This window comes from Melanotaenia boesemani, chromosome 9 (genome assembly GCF_017639745.1).
Source record: "Melanotaenia boesemani isolate fMelBoe1 chromosome 9, fMelBoe1.pri, whole genome shotgun sequence".
NCBI classification, from domain to species: domain Eukaryota; kingdom Metazoa; phylum Chordata; class Actinopteri; order Atheriniformes; family Melanotaeniidae; genus Melanotaenia; species Melanotaenia boesemani.
Window position 1 is genome coordinate 9,749,267 of NC_055690.1, and position 12,115 is coordinate 9,761,381.

Consider the following 12,115-nt stretch of genomic DNA (forward strand, 5'->3'; position numbering starts at 1 on the left):
AGCGATAGCCTCACTTCCGCTAATTTGTTTGTTTGTTTATTTATTTATTTGCTTATTTTGGAATAGTTTACTTTCGACATTGGCTGAAATGTAGAAGTCCTGTCCATGTGTAAACACTCGACTAATTTTTTTAGTTCCACGCATTAACAAGTTTTAAGCTAGCGTCTTTAAATTTTATATTAATGATGTTCGAAGCAGATAAATGTTAACCGCAGCCAAAATCAATAGCAGATATCTGAAATTAGCAGTTAAGTCGTTTTCTTCTTCGCCACGTGAATAAGCAGGAAAGCGTGTGCAAGCGATGATAACAATAGTAGACATTAGGCGGCGGTAATGCACATTTCAGTTGGTTTGCTAACATTTACTAAGAACAAAAGAAGAAGATAACCGTAGAAGAAGAAAAACTGTTGTAGTAGTAGATGTAGGTACTGCTAATCTGCTCGTCTTTCTGCACATTTACCTGTTAATGATTATTTCAAGGTAACAGAGGCAGACAACAGAAGAAATCAGCTGTTAAGCGACCTTTAATAATGAAGTAAGTGTTTTTAAAATTTAACTAAAGTTCAGACATCACGAGCTGCCAGTGTTGGCGTGACTGCATGAAGTTTGATAATACTGAGATGGCAAAACTGAGACAAGTTAACGTTAACTCTGACTTCAGCAACTTAATTTTATGCACTTTATCTTCTAGGAGTGTATTTATGAGTTGTTTATTGTTTGTCGTAGCCTTTATTTCTGCCCATTGTTTTGGTTTATTAGTTTGTTACCTGTATAGCTGCTGTTAGCATCTTCATTGTTTGATTGCAGGCTGAACATCGAGGGTCTGTTAGTGTATTTTCCTTATGATTACATCTATCCGGAGCAGTACTCCTACATGTTGGAGCTGAAGAGGACAATAGATGCTAAGGTGGGGGAGAGTCAGCTACAAATAGTAAGATGAAACAGGGTTGACATTTTATAGTGAAATGGCCAGACTCATTTTGTATTTACATATGTAAAATCAGTCTTTATCTGAAAGATCCTATCTAAACATTTTGGAATGTTTGTTAGGGAAAACCCATCATTATTAATGGAAAAGTCAGAATCCTATTATAGATATTTCATCCTTATTCTTTAAACCCTAATTCAATTTAGGCTTTAATTCAGTCATGACGTTTGTAGCACTTGTTTGCTAAATCAGGACTGATTTCCAGACTAGTAAGGATGACATAACTTCTGCTAGCAGTTTAATCTTTCAGCTCAGTCAAGAATAATCTAACTTCTCTCTGTGTTCAGGGTCATGGAGTCCTGGAGATGCCTTCAGGAACAGGAAAGACCATCTCTCTGCTGTCACTCATTGTTGCCTACCAGAGGGTGAGTTTGTCCTAACACTTTGTGGGCTCTTAGGTGATCCTGAAGCTATGCTGTATAATAAAAACTAGTGTTTTTTTGTTTTTGTTTTCTTAGGCTTATCCTTTGGAGGTAACCAAGTTAATTTACTGCTCTAGAACGGTTCCTGAGATAGAGAAGGTGAGTTTGTCTTAAATCAACTAGCGGTGAATTGTAGACCCATGTTTTAATCGCTGCAGGATAAGCTGGTCTTGTAACTCAGAAAAGAAAAAAAAAAATCTTTTTTCAAAAAGTTTTAACTCTCATTTCTCTGTCTGATGAGGTTGTGGAGGAGTTGAGGAAACTGATGGAGTTTTATACCAAAGAAACAGGGGAGGTCAACAACTTCCTGGCTCTGGCACTTTCCTCCAGGAAAAACCTGTGTATCCACCCAGAGGTAAAATCACCTGCTGTCCTAAACGAGTTGGACACATGTCCAGCACTGCAAAGTCTGAACAAAGGGATAGTTAGCAAAGTCTCTGTAGACACATCCAAGCTTTCTGTTTGCTACATCCCCAAAAGATGAAAATGCATGTTTCACCTTTACAGGTGAGCTCTCTTCGCTTTGGGAAGGAGGTGGATGGGAAGTGCCACAGTCTGACGGCATCATACATTCGTGCACAACGCCACACCAACCCAAACCAACCGGTCTGTCGCTTTTATGAGGTGAGAAGTCATTTGAGCTCAGACCAGCTGTTTTTTTTTTTTTGTTTGTTTGTTTGTTAAATGTCCCATATTATACTTTTTTTTTTAAATAATTTCATATGAGTGTCAGAGGTCCAAGAACATTTTTTTCAAAGTGTATTACCGCAAATTCAGCCTTGGTCCTTCGTTTCAGCCATTCCAAAAATGGTTCTAATGAGCTCTACTGAGAACGGGTTGTTTTTGTGTCTGAACCTTTAAACGTTCATGAGTGGTGCCTGTCCACGCCCCTCTCTGGGAGAGGATCAAGGTTTCACTGGCACTCGGTAATTTTAGAGGACAGGCTCAGCTAGCTGGGGGGCGGATCAATGAAAGTATCCACTACCGGTGGAGTAGTTATTTCCCTTCATGAGGTCACATAGGGAAAGATCTCAGACTCACCCGTTTGAGCACACATTCACTAAAAAGTGGAGCAAACAAGTGAGAGAGGAGACAGAATTTTCTTATTTTTGGGCCTCATACACAGGCTATAAGGACATCTTTAAAAAGTAGAATTAATCCACAGAAAATAGCCACAGATTGCTATGAACTAATTGGATGGTGGACTTGCTGAAGAATTCTCAGATTAAATGTTTCTAATGTCAGATTTAGTGATATATTTAGGATGAATCACATTTTTTGTTTGTATCTGCAGATATTTTAAGAATAATAATAACACATTTAATTTAAAAGCACCTTTCAAGTCACTCGAAGACACTGTACAATAAAAGAAACAATAAAATAAAAAGAGCAATTAAACACTGATACAGGGATGAAAAACAAGGGACAATATAGTTACAGAAAGTGTGTTATCTTGAAGAGATGAGCTTTGAGTTTGGATTTAAACAGAGGAAGAGAGTTGTTGTTTCGGATATCTGGTGGGAAGAATTCCAGAGTTGTGGAGCAGAGTGGCTGAATGCTCTCCTCCCCATGGTGCTGAGATGGCTGGGGGGCACAGTGAGGTGGATGGAGGAAGTGACAATGTGCAAGAGATCTGACAGAAAAGGGGAGACAAGGTTGTGGATGACTTTGAATGTGTGAAGAAGGATTTTGAATTCTATTCTTCATTCTTAAACCGGGAGCAGCTGCTGGGTTTTGGTGATGATGTGAGCAGCCGAATTCTGGACCATCTGAAGCTTATGGAGGGATTTCTGAGGAAGACAAAAGAGGAGAGAATTGCAGGAGAAGAGAAGAGACAATGTGCTGTCAAGGATGACACCCAGACTCTTAACCTGAGGAGAGGAGGACAATGGGGAGCCATCGATGAAGAGGGAAAAACTAGATGTAGTTCCAATGAGGAGGTTTCTGTTTTACTGCTGTTTAGGTTAAGAAAGTTGGAAGTGAATCAAGATTTTATTTGGGATAAACAGGTGGTAAGAGTGGAAGGGGGCGTGTGGAATCAGGTTTGCTAGTACCTTAGAGCTGAGTGTCATCCACCAAAGGGAAGGAGATTGATAATGAAAAGAAGAGGCCTCAGGGCTGAGCACTGGGGCACACCTGATGTCCCACCTGAGGAGGGGTGGGATCTAAAGGACTTGATTTGGATGAACTGAGTGTGGCCTGAAAGATTGGAGTGAAACCAGTTGAGAGTTGTGTTGGAGGTGCCAATGAAAGACAGTCTGTTGAGGAGAATAGTGTGTGAAATTATATCAAAGGCCACACTCAAGTCAAGGAGGATGAGTAGTGAGTAAACCGGAACCAGCAGCCGTGAGGAGGTCATTGGAGATTTTAATGAGAGCAGTTTCTGTACTGTTGCAGGGGCGAAAACCAGACTGGAACTGTCCATAAAGAGAGTTTTGGGTCAAATGGGTGTGGAGATGAGTGGCAAATATTAATTCAAGATTTTTGGAAATTAAAGGTAGTTTAGAAATGGGGCAAAGATGACTGTAATTGTTGGGATCTAAACAAGTTTTTAGTCATTTTTATATACTGTAGCTTTTCAAATAGAAACATGTTGAGATTTTGTTAAATACTTTTGTTAGATTTTTATTAGATTACAAAGAAACTAAGCATAACACACTCTTTGAAAGTGATATATAACAGAGCATACATTGGAATAAAAATGAGAGATCAGAATATTAGTTATTGATAAAACCATTGAGTTTATTTTAGGCTAAGTTGCATTTTTAATTCAATTTTTTTTAGGTAACTTCTGAAACCTAAAGATTTGCCAGTTATAACGATGTAAACTGAAAAACCCTAAAAAAGAAACTGCAAAGGAATCGAAAAGTAGTTACTATAAACTGCTACAAAAATAAAGATATTATGTTAATAAAGGTGCCAAAAATCTTTCAGCTGCACAGCCAATCAGTTTCATCTCTGCTTCTGTCATCTCTCTCTTGTTTACTGTTGGAATATTTCTACTTAATTTTATTTTTCATCAAATGTCTGATTAGACACGGAGAAGTCAGATTTTTGCTCCAGTGTGATTGGGTATGCTTACTGGTTTTTGCAACACCTGAAAACAGACAGAGTTGCCTTCACTCTCAAGATCTGTCATTAGTATAAAGAAAAAATGGTAAAGGTTTTACGTGATGTCTTTAACTGGTTATGTACTGAATGACTTTCTTTGTTGCCGGTTCCCGTGTTTGTCTGCTTCTTTTTTGGATGTCACCACTCATTCAGGTTTGTGTTGCAGGAATTTGATGCCGTGGGACGACAGGTGCCTCTTCCTGCTGGCATCTACAACCTCGATGACCTGAAGGATTTTGGCAGGAGGAAAGGCTGGTGTCCGTACTATCTGGCTCGCTATTCAGTATGTTATGGAGCAGACTCGCTCAGTACAAACAGCATATCTGAAAAATGCTTTCTCATTATTTTTTTAAATTAAATCTCTTGATTAAACTTTACGTCAACCATAGGAATACTGAGTTTTGCTGAATTTATTTGGAGTTAATCCAGCATTCTGCTCATGTTTCTTATCATTTTCTTATTAATTTGAAAACGATGTGATGGTGCAGCTCAGTTTTATTGATATTATGCTCTCTTTTTTTATTTGCATGCTTCATTTAATTGTTTTTCTTTTGTCTTAATTTCCTCTCAGATCCTGCATGCCAACATTGTTGTGTACAGCTACCACTACCTGCTGGACCCCAAGATAGCTGATCTGGTGTCCAAAGAGCTGGCCAAGAAATCTGTGGTGGTGTTTGATGAAGCCCATAATATTGGTAAGGAGCTGGAAATTTAAAAAGTAAAATGTTTTGTTTGGTGAGGTTTAAACTATAAACTGCTAATTTTCTTACTTTGTCTCTTTTGTTCTCCCCTCTATTTTCCTTTTTCTTCAGACAATGTGTGCATTGACTCCATGAGTGTGAACATAACTAGACGAACGCTGGAGCGCTGTCAGAACAACGTGGACACTCTCCAAAACACCATACACAAGTACGAAAACAGAGAAACAAGTCACGATAGGTTGTTTGCTGCAGTATGTCCAACTCTCCTTCACAGAGTAGAAAATGTGAAGTTGATGTCCTGCTCTGCTCAGTTTCAGGATATTTTGGGTTCCTTAGGATCCCGCTTGCACAGAGGCCTTCATACTGACTTTAAGGATTGTGTTTTCTGCACACATTGTAGTCTCACTTAATTTCTAATAAAAAATAAGAAGTTTGCATATCTGCACACTGCAAGTAAATAACAAAACAAAACAGTATATTTTTAATAAGGTCAGATATTATGGACAGTCTTAATTATATTATATTGTATATAGTGGCTGCACATTTCCTATGACTTGTTAAAATTTATTTAATTTATTGATGATATGTCTGAAAGTAAAATGTCAGGCAGTCAAGTCGCGCTTTTATTTCATCTTAATCCATCTTAATGATGTACGTGACATGGATTTAAATTATTCTTCACTTTTTCCTGACTAAAAATTAAGAATAAAGAAACAATGATCAAGTTTAAAGGGAACAATAATACTGTTTTTTTTTTTTATTTCACTGAAGAGAAGTTTTGTTTCTTCATCAGCTTCTTGTTGTAATTGTAGGATAAAGGAGACAGATGCTGCTAAGCTGAGAGAAGAGTACAGACGATTGGTGGAGGGGCTGAAGGAAGCCAACGTTGCCAGGGAGACAGACATCTACCTGTCTAATCCAGTGTTACCTGATGAAATTTTGCAAGGTTTGGCCATCAACACTAAAATAAAATGCTTTTTTTCTCTGCTATCATTTCAGAAGGTTAGGATGATGCCAGAAATTGATATTTTTATTTCAGGAAAACATCTTCCACCCACATTAAAATACCAAATCTGATGAATCTCCTCGCTGAATCGTGAGCAAGCCAGCAATGAGGCTGGACTGTCCTGCACCTTGAATGCCTCATCTTTAGCAAGCTAATTATGAAGTTTGGAGATATAGCTTTGCTACAGAACAACCAGAAGTCAAATTATTTTAAGAAAGCTTTAAAGACATTAGTGTTACTGCTGTTTTCTCCTCTTGCCTGCAGAGTTAAGAAACACAATGACAAAAATACACCACAGTGTATAAAGCTGTTTTCCAAGGCAACAGTTTCAGACTTACATTTTGCAGGAAGTTGTAGATAAAACTGGAAAAGGGGTCTTTGTTTGGTAAAATGATTTAATTCACTAGTCATAGTGTGGATATGAGCTTTAAAAAACAGAAGGTTGATGAATCTTTTGTCTGTCTGTCAGAGGCGGTTCCAGGATCTATTCGCACTGCAGAGCACTTTGTTGGTTTCTTGAGACGTTTCCTGGAGTATCTGAAGTCTCGTCTACGGGTCCAACATGTGGTCCAGGAGAGCGCCCCGCAGTTCCTTAAAGACATCTTTGATAAAGTCTGCATCGACCGCAAGCCCCTCAGGTCAGTTTCATCAAACTTCATCTCCTCCCTCTTGTCAGTTCTGTTTGTTCTCTTGTATCTTTCTCACCGCTTTTCTCTTCTTGAATGTATTTTCAGGCATTTGCTGTCTTTATTTTCTCTAACTCATTTTTCACACACTCTTTCTCTCTGTTGTTAATCTTTCATCCGTCTCCAGGTTTTGTTCAGAGAGGTTGCAGTCACTGCTGCGAACTCTGGAGATTGCAGACATCGCAGACTTCTCAGCTGTCACGCTCATCTCTAACTTTGCTACTCTTGTCAGCACCTACAGCCAAGGTACCAAAACAATCCTGTACACCTCTGAGTCCTCCAGCCCACTTCTGAAAACAAGTATTTACCTTTGGCAGGTTCTCTAGTGGAAGTAAGAGGTGCTTAGGTTGAATTTTCTCTCTCTGTATGAAGGTTTCACAATCATCATTGAGCCTTTTGAAGACAGAACTCCAACCATCGCCAACCCTGTGCTGCACTTCAGGTGGGTTAGAGTTGAAGTTAGTTCAGCTTGACTCGTCGATGTGTTTGTGGTCCAGCTTTATGGTCACCACAGCAAGTCTTTGACTTATTACCAGTATGCCTGAAGATTTTACATTAAAACTTTTATACACTTGTTGCACATGGTTTACAGGTGAGAGTAGATATGCAGTAAATGAGGTGATGTCAGGGTTAAGTCAGTGCCTGAGTTAACAGATTGATTTTTCCATCTTTGTCCCCTCACAGCTGCATGGACCCGTCTATCGCCATCAAACCTGTTTTTCAAAGGTTTCAGTCAGTCGTCATCACATCTGGTGTACGTCTTCCTCTTTCCTCTCAAGCTCCTCAAAACAGATGGCTGAGCAAAAATTATTTTTTTCATTGTATGACTCAGCTGATAATGGTGTAAATCTCTCACACACACCTGTGAATATCTGCTCTGAGTCAATATTGTCAAGTTAATGTAATTTTTGTTTTCCAGCCAAATGAACCTGTAAATGCTCTGATAAGTCTGAATCAGTGTTGCTTGTTCTTTCTCACCTCAGACTCTTTCCCCACTTGACATCTATCCCCGAATCCTTGACTTTCGCCCCGTTACCATGGCATCCTTCACCATGACACTTGCGCGGACCTGCCTTTGTCCTCTGGTGTGTATCTACACTCAAACACACACAAAACCAGGCTGACTGTAGTAGTCCGGGATCAGCAGTTTGTCCTGTCACGTTATTGCCACATCCATACTGAATCAATTACAAAGTCATCATTTTATTATTTTTAAAGTAGTTTATTTCTTTCTTTTTCTGTGACATAGATTGTTGGAAGAGGGAACGACCAGGTGGCTCTGAGCTCTAAGTTTGAAACCAGAGAAGACTTTGGTTAGTGGAAATATTTTGGCACATATATATATATATATATATATATATATATATATATATATATATATGAATGAGTGTTCTTTTTTTTTTTCCCCCAGCTGTGATTCGTAACTATGGCAACCTACTCTTGGAGATGTCTGCGATTGTTCCTGATGGGATTGTTGCATTTTTCACCAGCTATGTGTACATGGAGAATATAGTGGCGTCCTGGTATGAACAGGTCAGTGAGTGTACTGATGTGATGGTGGCATCATTAACAAATGTGTAAATTATGTGAGCTGTTTAAACATTGTGTCTGCAACATTTTAGATTGTTGATGCTGCATGATATTGCATTTTTATTTATTTATTTATTATGACTGTGTCTCTGAAGGGAATCCTGGAGAACATCCAGAGAAACAAGCTGATCTTCATTGAGACTCAGGACGCAGCAGAGACGAGTATGGCACTGGAGAAATACCAGGAGGTCAGAGAAATTGCATTATTTTATAGTTGTAAATCAGTTTGTCAAAGAATCAGCAATTAATCGTGCTGATTTTGTTTCTTATTGCTCAGTTTAAAGGGAACATAATGAAAAAAAGTCTCGTTTCTGGCTTTTGTTATACGTATCCAACTCCTATCGTTTGTGTTGCCACCGCTTTTCCCCTGAACTCCACAGGGGTCATAACAAGAGTATATATTTGTGTCTAAAATAATTAAATACTTAAAAATTATTAAACAAAAGAAAGATTTTTTTTTTTGACACTTTGTATCTAAAATGTGTAATTAAGTTAGTCATCCAGATTTTCAGGTTAACGTTTATAACTTTATAAAGTTATTCAACTTAAGTTTTTATTTCTTAATTTGATGTAACTTAAAGAAAAGGTTTAAAACTCAGTTTTTTGGTTTTGCTATTTGTTTTAAATTCCTTCCTTTCACGTTTGATCCAAAGAGGCTGATCCAGAGGAGCACGGGTAATAGAAAAAAAAGGCATAATATGACTCCTTAAGGAAAACATGTCTGCCTGGTTTTGTTTTGGCTTTTAATTTTTGTTTCTTTGTCTGTCTTCAGGCGTGTGAAAATGGCCGAGGAGCCATCCTACTGTCTGTGGCCAGAGGAAAGGTGTCTGAAGGAATTGATTTTGGTAAATAATCAGGTTACTAAGATTAGATTACTTTTAATAGAAGTCAGATACAGAAAAACAAACAACCATATTCCAGCATATTAATTTTGACTCTCATTCTGTTTTCTGTTCAGTTCACCACTTTGGAAGAGCAGTCATCATGTTCGGAGTTCCTTATGTTTACACACAGAGCCGCATCCTAAAGGTTGGAATTATCCGTGTGTCTACAAATATCTAAAATTATTCTCTTACTATACTTAGCAACATGTAGTCCCACAGTGGAGGCCGTCTCATTATTTAGAAGCAGAAATGACTGTCTATGACTAAAGCTGTCAGCACTGAGTAAACAGGGTGTGTATTATGAGTGCAGATGTGTTTTTAGACAACACTCCACCGCAGAACCAACCAGGGTGAAAACAGTGTCCGACATATACATATGTTATATACATACATGTTTCTAATATTTAGGCTGCTGTTATAGATATAAATGTGATGGTCTAAATATTAGAATTAATCTAGTACAATTAACAACACAGACTACATCTATACAAAACTATAAAGCAGAATCAACACTTCCCAAAAACCGTAAAAAAAACACTTTATAAATGCAGGATTTAATATATATTAGTAGTTGTGTTTATTTTTATATTAGTGTTTACCTCAAGTTGGGAGCTGGGCTCTTGAAAAGTTAGCCGATTGGATGCAAACATGTTGAATACAGAAACAAATAAGCTCAATTTTTAAAAGCTTTTGAACCTGCTTATGTCATATTTTATATGTGGTACCAAATATTTAACGATGGCTTAAGAGTAAATAAAGCAAAAATGTATAGTCACATTAAAGCTCTTGTAAGATACAAGATTATATTTTATAGAAACCAAAACTATCTAAATGAGTAATCAGAGAGATTAGTTTTTAGGAGTTTAATTAATGCCTGGAGAAAGTTAAGTCCAGAGAAGAAATACAAGGTTTCCATACTGTCAAGTAACAAGAAACTGGCACAAGTGTGAAACATGTCAGTAAACTGGTAACACACGTTTCTCCTCAGGCTCGGCTGGAGTATCTGAGGGATCAGTTTCAGATCAGAGAAAACGACTTCCTCACGTTCGATGCCATGCGCCACGCTGCTCAGTGTGTGGGCAGAGCCATCAGAGGCAAGACCGACTACGGACTCATGATTTTTGCTGACAAGGTGAGTGATAATTCTGCTTCATGGTTCTTTTCCCTGTGAAGATAAATTCAGTACGCGCTGAAAAAAGCTGGAACTGTCTTTCTCTCCTCAGCGGTACGCTCGGGCAGACAAACGGGGGAAGCTTCCTCGCTGGATTCAGGAGCACATCAATGACGGTAGTTTGAACCTCACTGTGGACGAAGCCGTTCAGCTCTCCAAACACTTTCTACGGCAGATGGCTCAGCCTTTCAGACAGGTACAACCTGATAACAAATATACACGCGTAAAACTGCTGCATCACTTTGTTAGTAGTTCACCACCTGAACATCAGAGTGTAAATGTTATTAATTTAAGGCAGGAGGGATGTTAAAGATGTTGAAGTTCACAATGAATGTTTTCTTTTTCTTTGTCATGATCATAAATTAATTGAATTATTTTTTTTATATCACTGTAACTGACAGAGGATTTATATATATTTTGACTGTCTTAAAATATTTTTTTTTATATATTAAGACATTTTTAACTCTCATAAAAGAAGGTTTATAAATACAATAGTCAGCTCATCAGATTTTTATGTCCCTGATTTCTATGTTTCTGTGCAGCTTATTTTCACCCGACTCTTACAGCCTCTTCTTATTGTCTCTCCAGGAGGACCAGCTGGGTCTGTCTCTGTTGACTCTAGAGCAGCTGGAGTCAGAGGAAATGTTGCAGAAAATCACTCAGATTGCTCATCAGACGTAGAGATGACGTACAGACCTGCACTGGTCCGCTTCATCTGTGCTGTCGAACCATGTTGGTCAAAAAGTAGTACCAGTTATCCAGTGGTTTGTTAACCTGTTTTCATGCATTTTGCGACGTGTATGTATTCTACATTACATGTTACAGAAGAAACAGAAATATCTGCATCAATGCAAAACTTTTATTATAAGAAAAGCTGTAGTTGAGTACCTTTGTGGCCGAGCATTTTCAGCTGTCAGTGGTTTGGGAGACAACAGAATCATCTTTCAGTCGGGGTTAGGGTTAACCCTAACCCCGAAAGATGAAACTTGTTGAGCTGTTTTTAAAGTATTCTGGTTTATTTCCAGGAACACAGTGATTCAGTGGATCACTGTGTTCCATCTGTGTTTTGGTCCATATGGTGTGTCTGTCATACAGAAAAGACTACTGACGGCTTTTTCTACTGCAACTGTACATAGTCACATTTTATACCAAACTATTTCTGTACCTGCTTTCCAACCAGAAAGCTGGAAAATAAATGTTTGTATTTAACTGTTGTATTTTTCTTCTTATTCTTGGAAATGTTTTCCCTCATTTTGAGAGGCCATTCTGTTGTGACAAAAATATCTGAACAAGGATAAATCCACATTAAAGTTAAAGCAAAAAAAAAAAAAAAAATTAAATACAAAGAGCACAAATGTATACAAAAATAGTTTTCTCACTAATTTATTTCAGCTCAAGTTTGCAAATATAAAATACAAACATTCATCTTTACCAGAGTAAACGGTGCCAAACGTAGCCCTTTACACAAGTTTCTACACGTCTTTTTTTACATTTTGTAACATTCTGCTTCTTTAAACTAATAGTGAATTTCAGCCCTTTATTTAAACGGCAAATAT

The 12,115-nt window shown here is 38.0% G+C and overlaps 1 protein-coding gene across 2 annotated transcripts; it reads left to right on the forward strand.

The window, feature by feature from the left end:
• Positions 1-312: 312 nt before the first annotated feature.
• ercc2 (excision repair cross-complementation group 2) lies at positions 313-11,768 on the forward strand. Of its 2 annotated transcripts, XR_006011517.1 has the most exons (24): positions 313-535; positions 808-907; positions 1,276-1,353; positions 1,447-1,509; positions 1,652-1,765; positions 1,918-2,034; positions 4,688-4,804; positions 5,093-5,216; positions 5,334-5,430; positions 6,035-6,168; positions 6,698-6,866; positions 7,042-7,160; positions 7,287-7,356; positions 7,599-7,668; positions 7,898-7,999; positions 8,164-8,227; positions 8,326-8,447; positions 8,600-8,692; positions 9,277-9,349; positions 9,463-9,533; positions 10,377-10,520; positions 10,612-10,755; positions 11,148-11,323; positions 11,585-11,768. XR_006011517.1 is itself a non-coding variant. In XM_041994573.1 (23 exons), exons 1-23 carry the CDS (start codon positions 531-533, stop codon positions 11,238-11,240), a joined length of 2,283 nt encoding a protein of 760 aa, XP_041850507.1. In that variant the 5' UTR covers positions 313-530; the 3' UTR covers positions 11,241-11,768. The 2 variants fall into 2 exon arrangements, 1 of the variants encoding a protein (XP_041850507.1); XM_041994573.1 differs by having other exon boundaries at positions 11,148-11,768.
• Positions 11,769-12,115: the final 347 nt, after the last annotated feature.

Excerpts from the sequence above, each read along its gene's own strand:
- ercc2 (XM_041994573.1), top strand. Across the intron at positions 7,357-7,598 it reads AACCCTGTGCTGCACTTCAG|CTGCATGGACCCGTCTATCG; the intron begins GTGGGTTAGAGT and ends GTCCCCTCACAG. Across the intron at positions 10,521-10,611 it reads TCATGATTTTTGCTGACAAG|CGGTACGCTCGGGCAGACAA; the intron begins GTGAGTGATAAT and ends TTCTCTCCTCAG.